General features: G+C 41.7%; 1 protein-coding gene across 4 annotated transcripts in view; it reads right to left on the bottom strand.

The window, feature by feature from the left end:
- The window catches only part of daam1b (dishevelled associated activator of morphogenesis 1b), a 43554-nt gene that overhangs the window by 4678 nt on the left and 11570 nt on the right, over positions 1-27306 (bottom strand). The window contains exons 1-19 of one of the 4 annotated variants that reach the window (XM_010745364.3): positions 25240-25641; positions 13888-14177; positions 10950-11039; positions 7037-7108; positions 6520-6614; positions 5864-6197; positions 5631-5741; positions 5379-5482; positions 5038-5104; positions 4811-4928; positions 4007-4145; positions 3728-3786; positions 3445-3632; positions 2542-2853; positions 2353-2460; positions 1496-1525; positions 1079-1176; positions 898-982; positions 187-293 (exon numbers count right to left, since the gene is read on the bottom strand). In XM_010745364.3, the coding sequence (XP_010743666.1) occupies positions 187-293; positions 898-982; positions 1079-1176; positions 1496-1525; positions 2353-2460; positions 2542-2853; positions 3445-3632; positions 3728-3786; positions 4007-4145; positions 4811-4928; positions 5038-5104; positions 5379-5482; positions 5631-5741; positions 5864-6197; positions 6520-6614; positions 7037-7108; positions 10950-11039; positions 13888-14073 (2303 nt within the window). In that variant the 5' untranslated portion in view covers positions 14074-14177; positions 25240-25641. Of the gene's footprint in view, positions 1-186; positions 294-897; positions 983-1078; positions 1177-1495; positions 1526-2352; positions 2461-2541; positions 2854-3444; positions 3633-3727; positions 3787-4006; positions 4146-4810; positions 4929-5037; positions 5105-5378; positions 5483-5630; positions 5742-5863; positions 6198-6519; positions 6615-7036; positions 7109-10949; positions 11040-13887; positions 14178-25239; positions 25642-27306 lie in introns of those variants that run through there. The other 3 variants (XM_010745362.3, XM_027284107.1, XM_027284108.1) reach the window with 3 other exon arrangements.

Here is a 27306-nt window from a genome sequence, read left to right as displayed (position 1 = left end):
TGATTCACACAGACAGCTATTGTTCCCTGCTCGGTAGAAAGCCATGTGTCATTTCATTTATCTGCCCTGACTAAGAGGAAACAATGGCTATTGTCTCTCTGATCTGCAGACTGCTGCACTGACCTTGAAGCTGTCAGCGCTGACGTTTGTACCTGTTTCATTTAAAATTAGAAAAGCTCCGAGTACCTGCTCATCTCATAGAGGAAGCGGTCGGGTTTTGCCATTCGGTCCAGCTCATGTTTGTGCTCCTCCAAAAGATCCACATCGCTCTTCTCTGGAACAAACTTCAGCAGCTGATGGGGCAGGAAAACAACACTGTTTATCTCTGTTAACCTGCTACGGCGTCTGACTGTCTCTTTAATGCAAAAAAACAAGACATTTTCTCCTCAACAAAATCTACTGTTATCAGATTTATAACACAGTGCACACTATGTCACCTAGCGCACATTTTTTACAAGCGCTCCAAAAACAGAAAGCGCTGAAGTGCGGACTGACATGCATTACTTCACTCCACAGAGAATGGAAAACGTCCAGTCACTAAATGAAAGCACATTTGATTTTTCTGAGTGCTGTTGCTGCATCAATGTTTCTCCTCTAACCTCTAACTTATTTTGAAAGCTCCACGTTCCGATTTGACTCTTCTTTTGATTCTCCATTTTACTTTGGATCGAACCATTTTGAATATATAATGATGTGCCTGTCCCTACAGTATGATCGTTCCTTCTGATACTTTCCCTTTCTGAAGTCTCTCTGAAGAAAAAGTTACCTGTACACATGGGACGAGAAATCTGAGATGTCCAGGGGAAAATTTATCTGGTTTCTCGACATGACTTCAATCAGCTTACTGGAGAAAGCCGACTAATCTGGTGCATGTAAACATGCCGCATAACTACGTACCTGCTCCAGCATGTCTTTGGGAAGGTCCTCCTGTTCGTCCATGGTTAGAATAGCTCTCTTCATCTCCTCATTTGAAAGCTTCAGCCTGCAGCCCACAGACACAACATATATCATAACCTGTGATGTGTCTGTGAGGATTTCTTTTCAACAGATTATTATGATGCTGTAATAATAAACATACCGCGAGAGGAGGATGTTGCAGTTTTGAGCTCGACGGCCGTCAATGACTGACAGCTCTTTGACCTTTTTAGAGCTCAGCGTGTCGTCCTCTGCCTCTTTCTGTGAGCAGAGTGATGAAGAGGTCAGAGCGCGACGGGCTTTATTAACATGCAGGAGTTAATTTTTAGATACAGTCACCCAACAGACACGCAACAATGAAGATGACAGATAACCCTACAATCCCAAACATGAGAAAATACAGTACAGAGGCACAGATTCGTGAGTTCATGCAAACAAGACAGGCTGTATATTCTGTTTGGAAACACATTAAATAAGATAAGGGAGCTGAAAGTACAATTAGACACAACGTGTAACACATAAAGTCTGAATGAATCCACGAGGAGCGACTGTATGTCTACTGAATTGTAAGTGCACTCACCTGTTTGCTGTTATTGATCATAAAGAAGTCCTAAAATGCAGGCAAGAAGCAGGGAAGATGTAAGCACTCATTAGAATAAGTAAAGCAGTTACGTGATCGCAGCCCATAAAAACAAAACGAATTAAAGCTTGCTCGGCACTTCAAATGATCCATCAGTAATGAAGTGAGCAGCAGTGAGATGACATGACTCGATCAATACGTGCTTGTAGTTCACATGCTGTGCACGTTAGAGATCTGGCCAGTTTTAGATTTGTATGAATGAATCAGTATGTGTGTGTGTGTGTGTGTGTGAAATAGACACACTTTTATGTTATGTTTTGGACATGCTGAAGGTCGAGTTTGAGCATGAGCATGAACAAACTGAACTTTGGAAAGACATGCTCATTCTCCACGATACAACGAACACTAATGATTATGAATAACTAGTAACTAAATTAATTGCAAACTGAAGCCACAAGAGGGGAAAAAAGACGATTATGAGCAGCTTTGCTCATGCATTTTCAATCACATATGGCAAAATGATCAAAACCACAAAAAAAGAAAAGAAAACAGCATTGAAGTCAAATGTAAGAAGGCGTTTAAGATTGTTCAAGCATCTAATAAACTTAAAAAAATTTTAATCTGCCAATTTCTCCTTTATAGTCTTGTTGTTTGTTCAATTATCTGACCTCTCCCTTTCTCCAGCTTTGCTTGAGAAATCAAAAGTTGCACAACAGGAGAAATTCTTAGAAAATGCAAGCCAGCTGGGTCCTCAGTCACCCATCCCACCCCAACACTCTCCACTCAACTGCCCCCTCGGCCCTCTCTGACGCTACACTGCCACATGGTGAGATGATGGACTGCATCGTCCTCAGTACCTGCTGTCTCTGATAGGCTGAGAAGGTCTTTTCAATGTCGTCCAGATCCAGGATTTTGAACACCTTGGTCTCGTCCACATCCATCCACACAGTGCCCTCCAATTTATTCTAATCAGAGGAGAATGAGACGTTTATATCTCATATTTTAAAACACAAAGCATCAATATATTCAGTCTCGACTGTTCTCACCTCAGCCAACTTGGCCCAGTTGAAGGATTTGAGCGGATTGGCTGGCTGGGGAATGTTCTTCCTCTTCAGGGATGGTCCTAGAGGTGCTCCCGGCGGAGGAGGGATACCTCCGATGGGCGGGCGTCCAGGAGGAGGTGGCGGTCCACCTGGAGGAGGGGGTGGAGGAGGTGGGGGAGGCATCATGCCTCCTGGAGGAGGCGGTGGAGGAGGTGGACCCATACCTGCAAAAGCTGGCATGGGTGGAGGAGGCAAGGGACCACCAGGAGGACCGGGGGCGAGGGGAGGGCCTCCAGGAACAACAGCTGCCTGTCTCTGCAGGGAGAGAATAAAAACAATATTTTGGTCTTTTCATGAAATCTGTTGACTAAACATAGAATATCTCCAGCTTTAATCCTTAAACCTTAAAAGAATTCAATATTTTAGGTTTCATAAAACAATGGTTCCCAACCTGAAAAAAAAAAATCTAAAATCTAAATCTAACCTTTGATTTGTTTATTATGAAAACAGAACATACTTTACGCTTTTCAAGCTTCTCCCACAAGAGAAACTATCTGAAAAAAGCGAACGAATGAAAAACGAAGGGCCGTGACCTGTGACAAGGGGTCATGTTTAAGGGGTCATAAATTAAAGGTGGGATGGGATGGGATGGGAACCACTCTTCTACAATAACATGTTTTTTATGAGTTACCCTTTCATGTTAGGTAGTGGTTTATTATCCTCTTTCATACAACATATTTTAGAAGTAAAAACCTTATTCTGTACGTGCTTAATGGTTTCTCTTTTTGCATTTCAGCTTCAGGGCATCGTCAGAGATGATTATACAGTTTTTCCCCCCTTTTATCCGATCAGGTTGTGGTTTTAGGGTTATTTTCAGTGGCCCAGTTTATGTAAAGGTGAACGTACGGTGCTGAGTTCGTGCAGTCGGGCGGTGAGTTCGGCCACTTGCTGTTTGACATTCTTGTGCTCGGTGCTCTCCTTTTCCAGCTTCTCTTTCATCTTGTTGAGCGTCTGCATCATGTCCTCTTTCTCCTGAGTCTTTGCATCGCATTCACGCTCCTTCTTCTCGAACTTCTGCTGCAACTCGTGATGCTCTGTGATGGGAAGTCACCGTGATATTGAGTTGACTAAAAATATGTTTTAATTGGCAGCCACTTTTATCAAAGTTCTGATTCATAGTCTTACAAACCTTTTCTCATTTTTTCCGCCTGCTCTTTCCACTGTTTGACCTCATTTTCATTGACCAGCCTGCAGAAAGGATGACACATATAAATAACCACAGTGACTACATGAACAAGACCAGTCATTGTTTTTCTTACGTTAAAAAGGAAGCTATATTTGAGCCAACACTTTTGATCACATGCGTTCTAACAGGAACACAAACACCGCTCTCCATTCTTCAATCTGGCGGCTGAGTAATCTGCTCCATGTAGTCATGCATGTGTCTGAGGAAAGTGATAGGACTCACATCCGGACAACGTTCTTCACGTTAAAATTCTCCAGTGGTGTGACATCGGGGTCGTGTCCTTTGTCATTCTGCAAGACCATCTGCTGGACGATACGATCCAACAGCAGCCAGTACTGCACCGTGTTACCGCTCCTCTTATCTGAGGAGAGAGGAAGAGAGAGTTTCCCATTAGCCTGCCAGCCTGAGGTTTATTATTTGTCATTTGCACCGATTAAATATGATGAAACAAAGAAATGATATTTCAAAACTAGACTGATGAGCTAAAGAGAGGCACAAAAATTACAAGTTTTAACAAGGTGATGCACAGATACATTGCTGTTGGAAGAGTACCATCACAACTTTGCACTTTATGAACTTGTAGCACTCGTATTTGCGGCTGAAGTGTTAATTAAACTCTCAATGCCTCGGGAAAGTAATCTGACTCTTTAAAAAGCCTCTTAGAGGGGAAGGTGAGCATTAATGACAGAGTTTGCTGCAGCCGTTTGATGGCTCTTTGTTTTCAAGTCAAGCGACATGGGAAAAGCTGGCTAGCTGCAATCAGAAACATTAGTCAACAACAGTCTTTGAGTAAGCAGAGTATTCTGTTTGACTGGGAAAGCGCTTATCCAAGTTCTGCACTGACAAAGTCAACATCCTTATCTTTTTGGCCACAAACCGGGATGTACAGATGTACTGTGAATTTTGTGGGAGTAATACTACTGCTTTGTTTGGAGTCTCATTATATTTGTGTTTGGGTGTCTTTTAAACTGTATTCACAGAGTGTGTGACAGTTTTCGTGCAGATCTGCTTTATAGTCGAACTCACGTGGCATGAGGAGGCAGTGATGCAGGACAGACATAAAGTGCGGGTATGCGTCAGTGTGGTTCATCTTCTTGCGGATGAGATCAAAAACTTGGGTGGCACTTTTGGTGTCTATATGTACCTGGAAGAGAAGAAGTACAGCAACGACCCCGTGAATATCTCCTGCGGATTATGTTACAGTCGCAAAATAATGTATTCAAACGTCAGGAAGTTATCTTCTTTCTTCTTACCGACTCAAAACGTTTTGACAAAGCCAGCTCATCCTCATTCCGCAGCATCTCAAAGTAGTCTAAATGCCTGGAGAGAGCAGACGAGAGGAGAAGACTGAATCAGAGAGACAGCCTGCAAATGTGATGCTTATGTACTTCAAGTAAAATACTTTATCTCTAGGATAGCACAATCTTTATTGTCTGTTGTCATTCACATGTTTGGATGGATTTGTAAATTCAGATGAATGTTTTAAATCAGACAAAAAAAATCTTAATTCTTTGATTCATTCTTGTTGTTCAGCTTCTGATCAACAAACATTTTTTTGGATTGGGACGCTACTTTTTGTCCTGTTTCATCTCACCTGTCTAATGTGGAGTTTTCATGAGAACGTAGCTTATCGATCACAGGTTGGATCCCCAACATGAGAAACTCATATCGTAGGTGGATGCGGAACTCCAAACTTGTCTATATTCATAAAAAAGAGAATAAAGAGTAATAAAGAATAAATTACAATTAAAAGGATTCAAGCAGTGTTTTTCTCTTCAATGAGTGTCCGAGGGACATAATGACCGTCTCGTGTGAAAGGGAGCATAAAAACTGTTTGATGATTCACCTCTCCGGCGCCTTGACTCAGCACAGCGTTTATAAAGGACATGATGGCTGTTTTCAGGTTGACCTCATCTCTGTATCGCCCCGTACTCCGGTCCAGATCGTTTATAAGAGTCTGCAGGATGACAGGTCATTACAGGTGTTAAATATCTTCATGCTCTGTTGCTTTTAAATGACTTTATCTGTCTGCAAAAGGTTTAAAACCAAAGCTGTGCACTTGACTTGCTTCCCACCCACCTGGAATCGCGTCCTCTCGCAGGCGAAGCGTTGGTAGTGTAGCATGGCTTCAAGGATTTTTTTGTGGCCGCCGGGCACCAGACACACAGCGCCCATGATCTCCAACACGGCCACCTTGGTCTTGATGTTCTCCGTGGCCAGGCTCTGTGCGATGATGTTGATGCTCTCTGAGTGCGAGAGGACATGGGCGCGGCCCTGCGAGTTGTTCATCAGAGCTTTGATGCAGCCGATGAGAGACGTGTGGATCTGTGATTCTGTGGTCTCGTAGTCCATGCTCTTCAGGAAGTTTAGGATGCATGTGAGGCCGTCCAGGTCAATGAAGCGAGTCACAAACCTGAGAAGAGAGCAGGAACAAGAAATCATCTCAGTTTAGTGACAAGGAAAACTAGTTCTAATGTGAAATACATAAATATTATTATCATTCTGTTTCTTTAAATATAAATAAATATGAATACATTTATATAAACCAACACTGCAGTGACCTTTATGGCTGCTGAATTCTTAAAGGACTCATTTACATACTGTTGTGAGGGACTGAAACGAGTGACAGACGAGGTGAGAGGAGGTTAAATGAAAAGAGATATGATGAAGGATGACATTATACGTAAAGGACAGGGAGGAGTTAGAAGAAGACAGACAGAGTGAGATGTGTTCACCTCATTGGTTGTGTCCTCAGAGCAGTCTTTAAGCTCTCTATGGTTTTGTTCCTCTCTTCCTCGTCTTCTTTCTCCAGAGCGAGGAGTGTCTTTCTCTGTTCGGCAGAAGATTAAACATCATAAAGATCGGAGTCTGAAGTGGAAAATGAACTCCCAGAAGACAAAAAAGCTGCTTCTTGGTTTTATTACGAATCCATAAGATCAGGTTAGTGGATTAAATTGAAGATACAGTATAAATATTATACCATTTAATGACATTTTTTCATTGTGTTCCTGTTAGAATAGAATACAGAAAGGCTGTAATATTTGAATTAAATAGTTATTATGTCAGGTTTTATCTGCACAGCCCAAAATTACAGATTTATCTCAGAGAGCTTTTAGAATAAGTAACAAAAAATCTCAAATAAGATAAAGAAAAAAGCTCAGAGAGAGCAACAGAGGGCAGCTCCTTCTTGGAGGACTATTTTGTAACCATTTTTATATCCCTAGCATAAATAAAGTTCATGTTATTACTTACAGCTGCCATTGAATTGAGCTGATCAATGTAGTATTCTGGCCAACTAGTTGCACTTTTGTTTTCTTCTTGTTCCTGAAAAACAGAGAATAATAAGAGAATTAATGACACTGCTGTGAGTGATCCAGGTAGGTAAAGATAGGTTAATAAGAAAAAGATGTGTTATGCTTATGAACATTAACTGGGAGTGGCTGGAATCTAAAAAAAGGTTACATAAGAACGTGTTGTTAAAAAGAAATATTTCAAGTTGTTATGTCGCATGTTTGAATCCATCAAAGTGAAACTACAAACCAGATGGACTTCATTACAACATTTTTCAGATCAATTAGTTTTGAAGGACATGAAATATACAAACAAACATACGGACAACAGAAGGTCCAGGACATAAAAAGCTAAAAAAAAATAAAAATGGAGCACCGACTCAAAGTAGGGCGACACAGATATCCAGCCCATTTTATCATCGAGCGCTTCACTGAGTTTGAGGAGGTGGTGAGAAGCTCAGAAAGAGAGAGCACAGCTGCTTGAGAAAATCTTCAGATTAGCAAATGAATGTCAAAACTTTGGATTAAGGACGTGGCCTGATTTATGCTGAGTTTAATCTCCTGACGGGCGTGTTTGTGTGCATTACAAGTGAAAAAAGCAAATAACTGCAAGACCTTTCTTAGATGATTTAATTTTCTAACTCAAAAGGGGAGAAAATGACTTGACCATGAACTTGGCTTGCACATAAAAGCCCCCCCCCCCCCCCCGGCTTTCATTTGAATTCCCGCTCCATTAAGCACAAGCGAGCTGTGACCATCATAAACTAATTGGGCGTCAGTTAATAAAGCGGCCTGCAGAGACTTGGCTACTCCGAAAGGAACTGCAGGGCTTTGGCTGGTCTGTAGGGATCGTGCAGCGACGGGTAGATATGATCCTGCTGTTCCACTCAAGACCGGTGCCAGTTTGACCAGGCGGGTGCTGGAAGAAGTTCAGTCCATTAGCGGGAGCAGTCGCAGGGGTGAGACCGCTTCCTCTTGCATCTTAAAGAGTTCGTCTTTCAGCTTGGAAGTCAGCACTCTTCAAACACTGACATGTCTCCAGTTTATTTAGGGTCGTGATGAGAGAGAAAAGTGAGGGGGGTTTATTTTTTCCACATTTGAGAAGATCAAAGACAGGATCTTAACGTCAGGAAACAGGAATCAATCTCAGTTATTTTAGGGGTGAAAGGACAGTCGGCTTGAAAGAGAAGTTACAGCTCTGCCCTCTCTGAAATTAAAGTTGTTGTTTTTTTTCTCTTTTTTTAATGAAATCTGAAACTGCAAAATCTTTGCTAACAACCAGATCAGTAAATCTGCTTCTTGGCAGATGATGCAGCCTTGAGGAGAGCTGACAAGAAGGAGAAAGAAGACTGATTTTCTGCAGCATGATTTCATCAGCTCAGGTGCCTGGCCAAACCAAACAGTTCAGGCTTTGCTGCTTTGACTGACTTATCTCCTCCTAGCCCAGCCCGGCTTCTGAAGCCAAGAAATGGCTGTTGAAAAATCACTTGCGGGCCTAGAGCGTCCTGATAATGACCCCACCTTCCTCCTTATCATCCTCTCCTGTCTCCACACACAAAAGCTGCACCTGTGGAAGTGAAGCTTTCCTGTTTGCCTTGGACCGACCGCTTCCTTTGCCTTTTTTCTCCCCACACACTCATCCTCTCTGAGCTCAGATGATGACTTTCTATCTGTCTGGGTCTGAGCCAGAGCCTGCTGCCGACTCAGCAATATTGATGCCTTTCTGTCACCCCCCCCTCTAATGCAGGTCGATAATGCTCCTCCGCCTTCACACCAACACTGGCTCAAACCTGAATGATCTCCAGAAGGCTGAGCATTTTGGGGTTCATTTTCATGAAACCTTATGAGGCTACTTTAGGCCCCGGGGCGCCTCCTAATCAGGCCAATAATTGGGACACGGCAGAAACGGGAGCATACACAGTGCTGTTTCCATTTCCACTACCTGCTCTCCATCACTCTCCTTGCTTCTGCTGGCTAGTGGACGCTGTGTGCAGCCAAAGTAAGCAAGTCAGTGAATCAACACTTAATACAAGGTGAGTTTTCACCTGAAAAGGGGTCATTCATCAATCGTTATGTGCAGGACTACATCTTAGTGCTGTAGTTTTTGAAATCGTGACATTAGAGTGGTGTGAATCTTCTCATTTAACTGTTGGCAAGAATGTGAAAGCATATTTCCAAAAATGTTAAACTAGTCTATTATTTGTAGACATAAAATGTCAGACAAAAAGGGTCAGTAAGAAAAGAAGGACCAGATTTGGTATGAAACTCTCTGATCTCTTATAATAATACCAACCAGTGCAACACTTTGTGTGTATAATTGTATTTACACTTCTGCCTTTCTGCAGCTGGCCTTTACTGTACAATGACATCCAATAAATCCGCAAGCCCTGTCTGCATATTAGTCAGGACAGGATATCCTTTACACTCGTACCCACGTCCTTGACAAACCTTGCTGTAAAAACGCGAGGGCACATTCAGAGGTAGCTGCAAAGCTCGACTTGAGTTGGTCTAAACTAGGCCGGGCGTCTGCGATTTCCTGCATGCAGACGAGGGATTGATATGCAGGCAAAGGAAGAACAGCTGACAGTCCTTTTATCACCGAGAGAAGATGTAATGAAACACGACACTGTCACAGAATATGTTATGGCTACACAGGTGCTTTGATGGGACAGGTGTGCATTATTTAAAAAAATCCTCTTTTTGAGGAAATGTGCAGAGCTTCTTGTGTTTAGATCAAACACTGAGACAAACTTTGGAGACACAAGAAAAAGGACACGCCATTTGAACTCTACGGTCTTGAATATATTTTAGGACTTCATAATTCCTGATGCTGCCATCTCCGTTAGTGGATTATCTAATGGAAAAGGCTGAATTTAGCCTTTGTCTTACTCCCTCTACAGATCCCTATTTTTATATCCACCTTGTGTAACATCTACTTAAGTGAGTAATCTGTGGTGCTGCTCTGATCTGACTTATTATGTAGTGATGGAGAGAGTGAGGCTGAGGGAATATGTTTATTATATGTTAAATATGAGCATGCTTTCCATTACAGTACATTATAGACAGTTTATACTGTTCCATGATGACTGTTAATGGTTTTCAGAGACGGGTAAATGTGCTAAAAATGTTTCTCTATGATCTACTGTAAAGCTAATCTGTGGTAGGTCCAGTGCAGAAGCCTCAATATTAACATTTTAAAGCACTTATAACGAATTTAGACCAGAAACAGAATTCAGAAAGGACATAAACAGAAAGCTACCATTCATAAAGGGTGCCTACTGCATAGGGAAAGTGTGCAGTAGGGAAAGTTTAGTTTAACTGGGGCGTCTTGGTGGCCTAGAAGCTGACCTAGAATATGCTGACCATGCAATCGTAAAGCCCCTTGCTGAGTCATTATGTAATCCCCAGGTCATTCTCGCTCTCACGTAATTTACTATCAGCTCTTAAATGTACTTTACCTCCAAGACAAATATGGACATCTATTCACCACAGACACCGATGGATATTTCATGCTGCAAATGAAAGGTTAACTGTATGACATCCTGAATTATAATGTGCTTGTATCTCAGTCGTATGAATCTTTACAGGCGTTACAGATAAAAAATAAATAAATCACCTGCATTCCACAGATACAGTATGCAGACAACGTGTTCGTGCGAGCAGAGAAATACAGTAACACAAAGGCTTTGTGGTCTGTGTGTCAGGAAAAAAGCACAGCTTCAGGTATCAACAAATCAGTGAGGGAGGAGATTACACAAACTTGGCAGCTCGGATATTTGCAGAGATTATTCAGCAAAAGCCAGCCAATCTGCGGCAAGCCTGCAGAGGCTGATGTTTGGTTAGTTAAGACGTAATGCACGGTGAGAGGCTTTTACCTTCTTCTTGCTGCAGTAGATCTGCCATTTCTTCTCTGCAGGCAGGGCGAACATGGCTTCCCTGTGTTTTTCTGTGAGGTCAAGCTCATCCTGCAAAATGGGGGAAAGATAGCAGAGAAATGTTGGTGAGGAGCACTCAGAAGAAGAGGAAGAATTCAAACTATTACGTCAGAATGTTTTATTGACTGTTTGACTGAAGGAGGGGGGGGCATCATTCTCAAAACATCTCAGCTCACAGACAAGCTATCAAACCATCAGGCCACATATCCACATAAATCAACGCTGTTTTTTACCCCCCAAACAAAAACACGTGCCAGGAGTAGTTGCACCAGATCTCTGCTCTCAGCTCAGGATTGATTTGTGCTAAATCTGTTCACGATCGGTGGGATATCAACGTGAATTCAATACAACTCTGAATCAAATCAGATGTCTTGCAGGCCTTAGACGTGTGAGTAATGGGGGAGAGAGAGAAAGAGATAAGGCGTGGCCTCTCTGCTCAACGTGCGGTAACAAACATCTGGAGACAACATGTGTCACAATATATAACAGATATTCCACAGAGGTGCACAAAGGGTGCTTGCTGGGAAGTGTAAATACCAGAGAGAGTTTTAAAGGTTCAAATGTCTAAATGCAATTAAAACGTATCAGCGTCTCACATCAAAGCTTGGGGACACAATTAATGGTAGATTTGCGATGCAAATGAACTGTTTAATGTTTTTAATGCCTGTTAAGTCGAATCCTAAAGCAATTATGCTTGAATGAGCTTCATGTGAAATAGGTGGTGAAAGTCATGAGAAGGCTTTTAAGCAATTTAGCTCACAGATACAATATAGTAGGTTGTCTAAACACATGTTTATTTGTTCTTAGCTGCTATTTAAGCAACAAACGGAGATTAAGGAAATGGTTTACCCAACACAGAGACTGCTAAATGTTTTATGGCAAGTGCTCGTTACGGGAATTGTCTTCGGGGATGTTCTTTGCTAAAGCCATCAAGCTCTGTGAATCAATATGCGTAATGATCAAGTTGTTTGGACTATTGATTAACCTCATGAATTAAAGTCCACATACTGAATGAGAAGAACTGATTCAAATGTTTTTTTTACTGATTCTTTAGCTCGTACAGAGCAGCTTCTTTTTTCGGGCTGCGACAGATCTCTTGTTAAATCTCCTGTTTGACTGCGAGTGAGAGAGGTGAAGGGTGGGAAAAGAAGCTTCGCCTGTATTTAAAGAATTTCAGAAAACTCTTTAAATGAATCTCAAGTTCAAAGGTCGGGTCTAATTGAGCATCGTAACAGAGCAGATGGGCCCAACTTATTCCACAACGTGAGTCTTTTTTCCCCCCTGATTATACGCGCACATGGTGGCTTGTAGTTGGTGAAAAGAAAAGCACGTGGCCGTTTTCTTTTGGTAAACAGAGCAACTGAAAGCCTCCTTGCCGTCACACTCAACTTACTCAATTATGTCTTCATAAAGGGTGGGAGACAAAAACAAGCAATTAGCAGATGGAGGAGGCCGAGACATTAAGAGTTCCTGAATGAGGTCTATTGATGTGCAAAAATGTCATGCTTAGATTACTGTGGAAAAACCATGGGAGACGAGTGGTGACGAAAATGGGGCAGGAGAGAGGGGAGAGCTCAACAAATTAGAAGTGACAGTAAGACAGAGAGAGAATAGCAGCCTGGCCCAGTTACTCACAAGATAGTGTAAACTGGAAGGAGGTGACGGTTAGATTGTGAATGTCTTAACATGTAACAGACAGTGTAAACAATGAGGTAAGATTATATTTTAAAAACATCCTCACAGTTTAATAAAATGTGTAAATATCTGTTACGTTAGATGTTAAACAGTCATCATACAAACACACATATTTGAATTCTCTTGGAAAGTCAGAAAAAAAGACGATCAGTTCTAATAATTTTAATAGTAATATTTATCTTCCATTATCTATCATTTATAAAGCAGGATGGTTTTAAGTTGTTCCTGGATTTCCTCAATTTAATGAACTAAACAAAGCGCTCTCTCTCCACACTACACTATGTACTACTGCATGTGCTATGTGAGAAAAAGAAAAACAACAATCCAAAGTTTTAGAAAGAAGTCAACACGGGACGCTTATTAACTGATTAGCACTTTTATTTATGTTAGCACAGTTATCTTAAACATAGTTTCTCACACACTGACTGAGGTTTCAGAAGCCGTTGTGAAACCCAAAATCTCAGCATGTTGACACTGCATAACTTTAAGCCTTAATATAATTTGAAAAGGTGAGTTCTACAAAGATTCACCCTCAGTACAATTGTCATGAACGGGGAAATTAGCTATAGAGACCCAAACAGTTTTTTGTACCAGGCTGTAAACATGTTTATTTCTGCTGTGTAAGTTGGGGCTGACTCACGCTGTCGCCAGCCTCAGGTGGCCGTTTGAGAAACTGCAGTTTTTGGCATTTCCACATTGGCTTCACTTCACAGCCACGGAGGTTGCCGCTTGGTAACAAAATGAGTAAATAGAGTGTTTGTTGGGGACTATTTTTAGCTGCAGATGAATACACATTTGCTGCTCTGGTCAGTATTTACAGCAGCAAGATGGTGTATGCGGGATTAACTGAAAATAAATTAGTGGCCATACTTATGGTAAATCACCCAGTGCAACAGTGTGACTCATTTATGTGTTTTTAATAGTTTCTGGACAGGAATGGAGGTCTGAGGCACAGAGGAATAAATCATATCATGCTTCAGCTACACAGGAAAAACTTTGTCAGTCGGATCAATTGTTTGTTTTGGTCTTTCTCGAGGGAGCTTTGAAAAATTCAGAATATCAATAGATGTGTCCTTTAAATCAAAATTTGAAGACTTTTTCTGGATCATGAATTAAATTCTTTTGAAGTCTTACGATTACTCTGCTCTGAATTCCTCAGCAGAAGAACAGAATAATATCTTACCACCAACTCGGAGAACATGCCGTCCAGCTCATCATATCCTGGCATCGGCAGTGACGGCTCCATGGCCTGCAGGGCGAAGTCCTCTCGCAGCCTGTAGGTGATCTCCGGGTGATCGCTGCTGTTAAAACAGCAGAAGATGAAGGAGAGGCCACCACGGCCACTGCCGCCGCGTTTCCGGGGAGCCATGGCTGTCTGATGAGTGCGGCTGTTCGGGTAGGGAGGGTGGGAGGCTCCTTCAGGGCCTCTTTACAGCCTCCTCCACCTCAGAGTTTGGCCTCCGTCAGAGAGTACTGTAGACACAGAGAAGGGACACAATGAGTTTTTCCAGCACAAAGACAAAACTAGTCTCTCACAGGCAGAGGGACGTTTGTGCTGTTTAAAGTGGCATTCACAAAAATCAATCACAGAAGAAAGACTTTTCTCAGAGGTAGATGAACAATAGAAGATAATAAGGTCCATAAACTCTAAGACCAGTTTGAATGATGCTAAATACAAAGATACTCTCTGTTCTCTTACATGAAATCTGAAGTCTCACGACAACAACACAACACATGTGAACTGCAGAACTGTTACTTATTAGCAGCCGGACATAAAACCTACCAAGGCTCTGAATTTTGCTCACTTACAGCCTCACCCTCTGAACCTGGCAATGGTTAATGACATAGGGTAATAATTTTTGAAGGGAAAGTACAATGCACAGCATCAGCGAGGGGCAAACACTGAAAGATTCAATTATATCGTTTACACAATAGGTCCCTGTGAGAGTGTGATGTTTGAAATGGAGACCATAATTTGCCAGGATTAGTGTATTCAGGCCCTTTCATCTCCCCTTCCTTCCTATTCAGCATCAGCTTTCCTCTAAAGACCTAATGAGCAATGATTAGAGGGGTGTTTTCACAATGACTACGGCGAGAGGTGAGCGAGGCTTTGGGTTGTTTGGAAGACTGGCTTGGTCACCGTGGGTAAAGAGCAAAACCAGATCTTCTTGTAAACCCCAAGACAAGTCATTATGAGGTGTATAAGTTGGCCTGCAGGTTGTTTGAATGATGGACGAGATTTGCAACGCTGGGAGCCTGCGTCAAACTCAAACATACACTAACTCAATCATCCTGATATTCATCTTCAACAGACTTTCCCTCCTTGGCTTTCGGACTTAGGAGATATGATTACACATTTGGTTTGGTCTCTGGCAGCTGCAGTTTTATCAGTAATGTAAGAAATGTGTGCAATCCTGTTGGACTATTTGCCCCATCTGTCCTGTCACTATACGCCAGATAAAAATACATAGAGATCAGCTGTCGGAAATGAGCAGCATTGATGAGGAGGGTTGAACACATTACACAAAGTCTTGGCCTGCCAGATGAAGATTCAGTGTGGTGTGGGTATTTCTGGCCTGGTCTATGGACGGCAATGTCGGGGTGTCAGTCGTTTTAGCGCTTTGATCCAGACTAAAACATCTCAATAACTTCATTAACTGCCATGAAATTTTCATGGTCGCTAGAGGATGAACCCTACTGATTCTGGTCACCTTCGGAGTTCATCTAGTGTCACCGCGAGCTTGATGTTTGTAGCTTTGAGTGAAATGTCTCAGCTCACAGTGAGCATGTTGCCATGCCAGCTTTAAAATTTAGCTCACAGCACCGCGGTGCCAAAGTATAGCCTTAAACAGCCGCTAGCATGGCTGCATGTTGCAGGCCTTATTGTTTCATAATCAGTGGTTATTCTCTCCACGTAGAAGATTTGGTTCTCTAGTTGCAGCTATTAAAACATTAAAAGTGACAGTTTACTCTTTAGACCTGAAACAAAGGGTACGTTTCTGAGACAAGACAGACCGCAAATCTCACTACCGAAAGCATAAACAGGTCGATTAGTAACAAACTACAGCTGCAGTGTGTGCTCTCAGACCTGCTGGCTCGACTCCAAGCAGGAATAATGGAATAAAGTGCACAAGACTTCTCCGCTCTTTGGGCAAAATAAAGACGTGGTGTCCCAGATATCCACGAGGACAGTCGTCAGCATGTCACAAAAACAGCTCTACAGTCTCCCTCCTTGCTGTGCCGGGCAGTGTGAAGCCAAGTATCATAACCACAGAGGCTGCGCTGACCTGCAGGAATTTCTGGACGTATTCTTGGTGGACATAACCGACTTCACTTGACATTTTCTTTCTTTCCAAGTGCTTTCCTATAAGTCAGACGCTTCGGCCAGACAGAATGCATCACAAGCAGTGTGATGCAGTCTAAATTTACCATGGTCAGGTCACATATTTTACTGTAATCGAAGATTGTGGTTCACTACGCTCAGTGAGCTGCGGCGACTCTTCCAAAAGGGAAAGTGAGGACATTTCCTATGGTAACTTCGTCTAAGTACAGTCAATAAAAACTCACTTTTGTGGTCTACCTAAATAAAGTCTGATGCCACTGACGTCCCATTTTAGTCACTTTTTTTGGTTCATATTTTATCCAAGAGCTGTACTTTTCTAATTTGAGACAGTCATTGGAGTTGTCAGCAACTTTTTTTCCAGCCAAATCTGTCATATTATTTTCGCGTCACCCTGAAATGTTTTTTTTAATCTTTGCTTTAAAAAGAGTACGTCTGCTTTAATATGCTGATGCTAACAAAAACAAAAGAAGGAAGGCAAAAAAAGGACAAAGATAAGATATAATTTAATATCTGATTTCAGAGTAAACTGCATTGATGGTGATTGATGAATGATGACCATTTTAATCAGGCCCACTCGATATCACAACTTGCGTCTCTTAGTGGCCAACAAACCAGTAATAACTGGGCAAAATGTCAAACAAAACTAAAAAATAGCCAAATTTATCCCACTACTAGAATGACCACAGTTCTCTAAATAAAGACAGAAAACGTGTCGACTGTAAGTATACAAAGTGCAGTGCATGAAAAAGTTTAAAGTGTACTACACGGGCGAGGTACCTGAGGCCACACATGGAATAAAGTACACAGCAGCTCACTCTTACTAACACACTGAATAGTGTATTTATTTTGACACATCCTCGACTTTTCCAAATAGACTACCAGAGACCTCAGCAGCAGCAGCTGCTTGGCTTCACACTCACCATCTATTCTAGCATGAAAGGAAGAAGCAATTCAAAGCTTCTTTGACCATATTAGTCCACAAAACTGCCCATCTTTTCCATTAGCTAAAGCAAGCTGTAAACTTTGTATAAACTCATGAGCCAGAGTGCGACAGCGCTGGCTCCAGTCCAGCTACAGGAACCTGTGGATGTGCCCCACGGCTCAACCGTGTGGGGAGGGTACAAAGACCACAAGGGGTGAAGGAGTGGGAGCGTTTTAAGGTTTGAACATGTAATTGTTAACCTGCAAGACCTGAGTGCTCCCACATCAGCCTCCGGAGGTTGTCTGTCAGACGGTCAAGGTTCCCAACATAACACAGGCCTGTTAGAACAAGAGGACATTCCTCTCATAGCCAGGTGAGCCTTATGACCCTGTACAACACCCGTACAACAACACCTGCTCTAACTGAGTGGGAACACAGATTTAAACCTTAAATCAATCAGTCAAACTGACCTGTAGCTATCCAAGCAGTAAAAGTGAGCAGTATTAATGGTTATTTCCAGGAATTATTCTTAAAGTAAGCATGTTTGAAATGTTAACACTCCGCCCGTTGATGATAACACCATGTAACAGCTGTACTTTCCATATTATCGAGAAGAATGCTGTTTATACTGATGTAAATCAACTCTTGGACTGTACTAGAGAAACTTTTGTAGACTTCTGCTGCTTACAGTACGAAGCAGATTCTTTTGTACTCATTCATTCATACACATCCAATAATTAAACCCGCCCACCCATATTCACAAAAACACTTCTGTCTTTGTCCGTACGAGATTTCTATCCTTGGATAGCCTTGTTGTTTTCGTGACCATGTGGTTTGGCGGGTGACCTGGCGTGAGTCCAGACTGTAAAAAAGAATCCCAGTGTTTGTAAAGGGAGTGTGAGCCCGTGCATGGTGCCTCCCCAAGACCTCCCCAATAAACCTGAGCAAGTGTCAGGTCTGCTGGAGAAAAGGCAGAAGCCAAGAGGAGCATCTTAAGCTAAACACAGAGACACAGAGACAAGAGACGCTCACGTTACTTTACATGTGCAAAGAGGAATGAAAGAACACAAAGCGAGAATTGACACTTTTCATCCAGCTGTCATCTCAAAGCTCCGGTTCCGTCTAGTTTACTCATGTCTGCAGACTTAAGCCCTCTTTAAGATTTATATAATTTGTTTAGTCCGATCAGCACTAACGGTACAGGGCGTGGAGTGGAAATAAATTCCTCTGGTGCTGCTGTCGCTTGTACAAAAGTCAAATTAAGTGAGTAAAATTTGTGGTGTTAGTATGATAATGACATGATATGATAACAGTAAGTCAATGTATTGAATACTGACAAACATGAAGGAAGTTTGCACTCAAACTACTAAAAAAAGAAGAAGAAAGCAAAAAGAAAGAAAGAAAAAAGCTGTCTAAACCAAAGGCAAATTTATGAAGTCTATCATAAAATATTTGCTGTCATTAACAGTCGTCTTTGTGTATAATTTATAAAACTAATAGGTCATCTTAAAGCTGATGCTTTAAGTCAGATGCGCCTCAATTGGAGCAGGAATTCAACCTTGGAGAGAGAACACAGTGGACAGTAGTGTATTGAAAACAGATGTGTGAAATACCTTCTTCTGCACCAGCTGGCATCTCTCAGCAGTTTTCTGGAACTGAGATGTACTTTTAATTTTTGATATCAACAGCTGCTGCGGCTGCCTGAACGAACAGCCGCACTGGCGACGGTCGGGACAAGAAACACAGCAGAGCTGCTCTGCTGTGTTTCTGATAGAGTAAAGTAGGTCTACCGCCAAAGGCGACTGAGGAAACCTTTAGAGCAGTATAAGAGCAGTAATAATCAATACTAGACCCCCGTATTAGACAGCAGGGTTGCTTCACCTTGAGTTGTTTTGAAAAGACCTGCAGTGTGTCTCTCTTTGGCTCAGGAGCTATAATTAGCAATAATCTACCTTTTTGAAACGTCCTTGAGCGAGACCACAGACTCCATCGCTCCCTCAATGATTCACGGACATTGTTCTGTCTGACCCTGACGTCTGATCTTTCTGTGGAGCGAGCAAATGAAAATGAAATCTGTCATAAAAAACTGAATCAATAAAGTGTCACGTTGCTATAATTATCATCTTATGCCATTCTTTTAACCTGAGACAGCACACACGCCATTCATGCTTTTAAATCATCCAGCTATACACAAAACACAAATAATGTCACGTAATGGAGAAGAAATAGGACACTGATGTTTACCGACTGCTGCAGCTGTGGATTTGGGGTTTGGGATGGATCAGATTTGCAATTTTTATGATCAATGTAAAGCATCTCAACAGTGGTGCAGTTTAATACTGTTGCAATTCAGTGCAGTACAGTGTGTCCCACACTGACAAATAAACTAAAAAAAACCATTGAGCATAAAACTACTTGTATTAAAACAAGCCACTGGAGACGCAGTGTGGGGATTGCAGTGTGCTTTTGGAAACCCCCACGACTGTTGTGTGCACCACACTTGGTAATTTATTTTGGATCAATTTGGACAGCTGCAAACAAAAGGCTCAGGAGTCACACAGTGCAGGCTAGCGGCAGTCCTTTCATCAAAACACACAGCCTTAGCTCGGAGCTGCCCTGTTGAAAATCAATGAGCAAACTCAGTATTTGGACACAGAGAGTTGCCTAACCTGTGAAACTCAAAACTGTTTTTGAGTTTCAACCACAAAATGCTCAACAGTAACAATCAAAAAGTAATAAAACTTTCTCAATACAACTGCAGAGCTTGTACTGCTAAGTTTTGTCCCAATACAGAAAAACTCAAACAAACTTGAACTTATCTATCCATCAAGCCATTGTTTCTATGAACTCTTTGGCAGTTATTTCCATGTCGAACACTGTGTTTGACATAGTTTCATTTTCTCTGGTTTAGCCATGCTACAAATGGCACAGTGGTGCCCAATTGTCTTGCACAGCTGGAGAGCGTACATGTCGCTCGTTCTGCCAATTACTTAATGGCGCTCTAAGTACACAATGAGTAAACACGCAGACTTGGACACACATCAGAAAATAACTGGGCCACGACAGAAACGCTGACTGACAGGTTAAGAGGAGATTAAGATCAATCATTTCGCAGCGACGGCCGGTCGGACGGCAGAGAGACGTCGAAACTGTTCTCAGAGCAGCAGCAGAGTTACAGTAGCGAGGCTGTTCGGCTCCGATGCCTGTGTTCTCATGTGCATTTACGTTACAGGATTGTGTGTCAAGATATGACAAAGGCATTGCCTCTGGAGCATTAATGTCACATGGCTGAGGGAGCAGTGCTGAAGTGTCTCTCAGATTACAGGATTAACATACAGGAACAAAGAGAGAGTGCAGAGAAAAGAATAACAGCACAGAGACAGACAAAGGAAGCACTTCTTCCACCAGATGGTACATTTTATATTACGCGACTGCACGTTTGAAAAAGTTCGGATCTTGTACGACTTTGAATTAGCAACAGTGACAAAGTTACTCTGAGCTGTGTCTGCATACGCTTGAATGTAACATGACTCTTTTGGTGTTGGTCGTTTTTCCGATGACATGTCTGTGCCCCTATTAACATACATGTTCATTTGTTAGAGTACTGCTGCTGTGTTTCTACTGCATCTTGCTAAATCAATATTATTCTTGGGAGTGCAATTAAACATTAAACTACCCAAACTTCTTTGTTAAGGCTGAAGATTAATTAATTTATCAAGAAAAAAAAGGTAAAACATCCTGGTTTTAGTTTTTTATCATTATAAACTGAATAAATTTGGATTTTTTTTACACGTCTGTGGCACAAAACAACCACCTCCTAGTGGAAAATAGTGATATTTCACTGTTTTCTCACCTTTTACAGACAAAACAATTAATCAAATAACTGGAAAAAACAATTGCTAGCTGCAGCTCTAGTCTGTTTGCTGCTCATAAACATTACATTCTGGTACTGAGCCCAATTTCCAAAGGCTATTATGACAAATGCTGCAACTGCTATGACAAATGTTTTACGCTATAATCGCTCTTCATTGTGTTCAGACAAGTACATAGCGTCATCGTTTTTTTTTTTTTTTAAATGGCTGCTGGAAAAAGTTTAAATTCTGTCTGTGTGCGAGTTGGTATCATGACATAACATTTAATGGTACACTATAAATCTAAACACTGTTCTGCACGCAGACACAGCAGTATCTGTTGTAACTGAAAGCAGGCAGCTCTATTAGCCATGTCGCATAGAGGTAATCCAATTGTTTTTTCCACATCCTTCCTCATTACGCCAGCTCGTGGTCTTCACACGTTTCATCCAGAGACCCCGTTGTCGTAGTCAGTCCGTGATGAATCAGATTAGTTTTGTGACCAGACTCCGTATCTACAGCCCAGCCACACCTGTTTTTCAACAGTCCAGGTTAATAACGTGGTTGAAAATTATCACCAAACAGGAACGGAAGATAAAGGCTGTGATGAGAGCGAGCCTGCTAACTTGTTGTGTTTTGTTCCTCACGCAGAGACGACTGCATTATTTCGTGAACAAAGCTCTGATAGAGAGATGTTTGTCAGTTAGATTGTTTTGTTGCCTGGGAAAAATCGAATCGCTGAGTCCAATTTGTGGTGCCCTCTAACTTTTTTTTTTACAAGTTTCTTTTTCCTTACTGGCAGACCCACCATGTGTTTGCTTACATTTGAGCATGTTTTGCACAGAACTACAAACTATACCTCAGATACTTTGAACAGATCAGTATGGTCTCCAAATTTGTGTGGAGAATTCACAATCATATAATTGCCTATTTTCACAGATTAGATGGAGAGAGAGAGAAAAAAAAAGAAATCACTTTTATAAGATATGACTAACTGTTATCTAAAACACACTGAAATGTTCCACAGCCATAATTCCAAGTAATTCAGTGGTATTCCCCTGTAATACTTACATAAAAAAAAACAATAGTGCAAAGCCAAAAAAAAGTACATTTAAAATTGGGGAGTGTGCAGCTGAAATGTAGGGAGGACAGAGATTAAAAAGCAGGTTAAAGGCTGCTGCTCTTTTTTGCAGGCAAGGTTGTCAAACTTGTTCTGCAGACAGACTCTCCAACCCCCCGCTCTTAAACATGTTAGCATTCTTCCTCGGGTCAAAACTTCAAGTGGAGGTTAGACTCGGGGCAAAGAGGGAAACTACTCAACTCATGCGACAATATCTTTGCCAGAGTTTTTAGCTTAGTCATCTGGGTTCAGTTTATTGACTGTGTTCCAAAACATAAAAAAAAAAGTTTAGTTTAAAAATAGCTCATCATGCTGCTTTAAACAAAAAAAAAAAGTCAGGATTTAACACATAGCATACGGCGGATGTTGACATTGCAAACAACTCGCCAGTTTCACAACAGCTGCTTAACTTTTATGATCTGTATTTGTCATGCAGGTTCAAGTTTGGGTTACAAATTACAAACCTGTTTTTTTTTTGTTTCAGCTATATTGATTTGCAATTCTGATTTGCATCGTCTTTGTTGTGGATGTTTCTGCTTGTGCAGCTCCTAACGTGTACTGTAATGACCCCAAAGCATATTATTCAGTGAGGAAATGCTGTGCATTATCATTAAGAAGCAAGAATTTATTATGAGAGAAGGGTCAACTATTCCTGTTACATCTGTCGTGAGAATGTTTGTGGTTAATGCAGATTCAACAAGAGCAGCCAGACTAATCTGTACCTGCCAGGAGTCGCATGGAAAGAATGTCAAGTCATTGGAAAAATAGAAATTACAATTAGATTTAAAAAAAATGTATCGATACATTTAGTCAGCTGTAACTCCAAAACACTAAGTGTGATTGAGAGTGGCTCAAAACTAGCGAGCTGAGAAGTTCAAACAGTTAGCTAAACATTAAGGAAATACAGTTAAAATCTTACTGGTTGCAACATATCCTACTGCTATTGACTATTTATATCTAAAAGTTGAACTACAGGTCGTCACTGCCCGATACGTCAACACAGATGAGTGTTTAACTCAAAGGGTTGATTAAGGCTTCTTTAAACAAGCCTGATATGCTAACTTGTGTTCATCACATCTAATGTACAGCAGACACGTGTGAGACAGTTTTCAGATAACTTAGCTGACGTTAGCTGAGAATTTCACATTAAAAAATAAAATAATACATCATAACACATTGTTTTTTCCAAAGCTGATAATTGACAAATCTAATGAGTAAGCCATTTTAAAACAATCTCCCTGCTGGGATTAATAAAGTACTTCTGACTCTGATTTTGATTTTGCTTACTTCGCATCTTTTGCTGAGAGTTGCATATACGCAGTACCGATCTGGCAGGAGGTAAGGATCAGACAATTACACCGTTATTAGTTAAAAGTACCTCAAACTAATGGGAAAACAGTTGAAGTAGTCAGCTAAAGGTTCGGGATAAATGGCTACTTCAAGCGGTCGTATGAAAACAAACCGAACTGAATCGACGTAAACACAGACAGTTCATTTGCATTAAAAAATAACATAATATTACACATTCATAACCAGTTTAACACATCCGATGAATCATAATTATAAACAGGCTTATCGCCAAGTGGGTTTTCACATAAATGGAATGTCTCTTGGTGTTTTGGTGCCGTAACAAACGTCAACAAAAAAATAAATAAAATAAGGAAGATACAAATATATGTACAATATACTTTTTAGATGAGAAGAGCTGTACAAACTCCATGATGAAGAGGTACTTTAGCTCATCTGATAGGCCTGCAGGCGTACATACCAGACCACTGAAGTAGAAGATCAATAAGCCTTTCAGTTGAATCAGTACCATCATCACATTAGTGTTATCTATGTTCTGTCTGTGCTTCCATCAAATGTGACCATTATATAATCAACAACATTGTAAATTTGCAGTGATGACTGGAAAATGAGCGAAACTGCCGTTTAACATGAAGGAACAGGAAAGAGTAAACCTTTGGTGAACGACTGTGAGCATCATAAAGCACCACGATCTCTGTCTGTGCGCCAGAGGGAACAGTCGACATTATTACATGCGCCACAGACAGTCCAATATTAGGCCCACATTTATCTCTATAAGCAGTAAAACGGATAACATCACAGATCATCAATAATGGGGCGTTGTAATCTCGTCTAGGGTACCCTGAGCTGCAGCCTGTCCTTTAAAAAAAAAAAATAAAAAAATAAAAATCCCTACCTCTCCCTCAGTTGCTATGGTAACCAGAGCGGTGGGTGACCGGTGCAAGCTGGGTGGGTGGGTGAGTGATTTAATGTAAGCCCCTTTCCACCAGCAGCACATTACCCTCCTTTTTAATCTGCTCTGGATGTTTATAAGGGGAGAAAATAGGATTGTCTCTCTAATTCGGCGCACAAAAACAAATAACAAAACCATTTAAGGATTACAGGGTAAAAATCGAGCTCGCCGTCACTCACAGGCTCCATGAAATCCTGCAGAGATACAAAGCCTGGTCGTCCTTTGTAATATATCCATCTGTATAGTATTTACATGCGACGTGGGGTATACATAGCCTCTTGAGAGATGCTGACGAGTGGAATACGAGAAGGATGGGCAGGAAACGAGCAGACCCCCCTGCTCTCTGCTCAAGGTGACTTTCCTTTTCATTGACTTGATTATCTGCACTCCGCCCTCCCGTCATGGAAAAAAGTATGCCATCCTCTCTCACTTGACACACTTGATAACGGGCTGCATTTGCCAAAAACCACACGGAGAAGCTGGTGGGAGGTAGCAGCCTGTAGCCTCTGTGTGTGTGTGTGTGTGTGTGTGCGCACATATTTCTAACACCACCTCACCCTATCTACAGACCAGCCTTGTCATTATGGGGCATTCCCCATGCACATAGGACAACTCTCTCACCACGAAATCAGCCTCAGGGCCCCCCCGCCGTCAGAGCACCCTGTCATCCTTCCCCTCCCCCCCGACCCCCACGCCGGTTACTACAGCAACACTGTTTTCCGCACCGACACCTCCTAATTAGACAGACATGACACAATCACCTACGTCTTGGCGAGAGGAATTCGGCGTGTATCCTGAGGAGTGATAAAGCAAACCAGCAGCCACGACTCCCCTTCATGGACACACACATACACACAAACACAAACAGAGATAGCCTCAAACTATCTACTGGTCACATGTAGTCCACACACACACACACACACACACACACACACACACACACATTCCTATCAGCAGATAGCCGGCTCCCTGCACTCCTTTTTCCTTGCACTCATTTGATTACAGGGTAGAATAGGCAGATTCATTGAGCTCCTCTTACCCTGTCCAGGAGTGAGCTCGCCTCTGTTGTGCTCTGAGCATTCCCTTTATATCCACAACTCACTGCAGTGTCCTGCTTTCTGCACAGTCGACAGAAAAGACGATGCTTGTACACAACACGCAGCCGAGCATTTTGCGCAAGGTATGTAAATCCACGCAGGTTCAAAGTCGTCTCGGAGCGCCTCGAGTCACAGAGGCTGTCAAAATCAGCCCAGAGTATAATCCCAGTTAGGTGGAGGCTGTTTTTCTCTGATGGCATGGGGGACACACAAGGGATAAACTCGCCATATAGCATGAGCTGCTGTTTGAGAGAGCTTGCAAACAGTCAGCTGGCCGGCGAGGAACTTCTCCTCGGCGTATCCACTCCCCTCCCTAACCTCCTTCTCTCTGCCTTTCTCTGCAGAATGCTGTGGGGGCAGAGGGGACAGGCACAGATGTTACTGGCTCCAGACCACACCTCTTTTCAACACTCCCAATCCTAATAGGATGCAGCCGAGCCGTGGCCGCCGCCCAGTTCACCCCCTCCCCCCCATTTTTACACTGGCTTTGGACAACTTGTTTAGGGTTTGTTTGGAGAGGGTTTGTTTGGAGAGCTGCAGACAAAGCAAAGGTGTAAAAACGTGTGGTGTGGTGTAAATGTGGGTGTGAGGTGGGAGGCAGGGAAAGTGTGACAACATCAAAAAACACCTTAAACTCCTCCTGATAATAATGAAAACACTTACACTCTGCACATTTTCCATCCAAACAGCCTGGCGATGATGATACAACCGACAAAATATCCAGAGGATTTCAATCTAAACATTCTCAGACACTCCCACATGATTTACAGCACAGGCATCACTCCTGGATCTTGGCTAATTACTGACTCAACATCCAGCATCCATAAACATTCCTTCATTGCGACATAGTGATGTTTTTTGGACTGAATGAACACCACAGCAATGAAAATGTGTTAAGAATTTGCACTTAAAAGAAAATAGTATTTCACTTTGAAGATTCACAAAACATCATAAGTAACGTGGCTGTTTTTAGTGCAAGACATGCAGTGACATAATAATGTAACTGTTGTGATTTTATGCGAGTTCTCAAAATAACTTAGCTGAACGAGAGAAGGCACAAAAAGTTATTGTCCTGACATAAAACCCCTATTGTACAACTACTGACTGCTAAAATACCAACAGAGTTTCTATTCTTCATTTTTCATAAATGTCACGAAAGCAAAAGTAAAAATTATAATTTGATTTCAAAATCTGACTGTACTGTACAGGAACAGAAACTACTTTGACTGTTTAACTCTTCATGGGCATATTATCACAAGAGACATGACATTAATACTTGATCTCATGAGGGATAATGCAGCTTTTTTGAGTCAAATGATGACTGACAGTATAAAGAATGGACAACGTGGATCATCGGCGGACCTGAGGTGAGCCCAGTGGACCACCTGTAATGGCACCTACCTGTCAATCAAAGTGGCCACGCTGTTAATTATGCATAATTAGTTTATTTCTGCTGTGAAGTTTGACTTTTTAACATGGGAGCTTATGGAGACTGACTAATGTTCTGTAGCCAGCCTCAAGTGGACGTTCAAGGAACTGCAGTTTTTGGCATCGGCTTCACTTCACAGTTGCCACTTGGTGTAGACACAATAAAAGCAACAGCTGTACCATCAAATTGAATCCAAACCAACGGCCTTTCCATTCTAGCTTCAAAACAGCGATTACAAACAGGCTGATAAATATTGGCAGCCTGATTTTCTTGGCCAATAATCACAGTTTTATAGGTATTGGCGTATACGTTGTCCAATACACACAGATATAAAAACTTTCTTACTTGATATCAGCATCAATGCAGGCATATTTTAATGAAACACCATGGGATAAAACTACAGGCAAGTGAGTCTGTTCTGTTCATCCATATCATATCAATAATCTGAGTTTATAGACTAAGTTTAGAAAGCCACAACAGCTGTTTCAGTGAGTGATACATATTTAATCAACATTTCAGTAAATACTGTATAAGTATCAGATCAGATTCTCTGTCAGCAGATACCCAATATCAAAGGACT

The sequence above is a fragment of the Larimichthys crocea genome, chromosome XI, assembly GCF_000972845.2.
Source record: "Larimichthys crocea isolate SSNF chromosome XI, L_crocea_2.0, whole genome shotgun sequence".
In the NCBI taxonomy this organism is placed as follows: Eukaryota; Metazoa; Chordata; class Actinopteri; family Sciaenidae; genus Larimichthys; species Larimichthys crocea.
The sequence above is the reverse complement of the archived record's forward strand: the minus strand, read 5'-3'. Positions and strand labels throughout refer to the sequence as shown.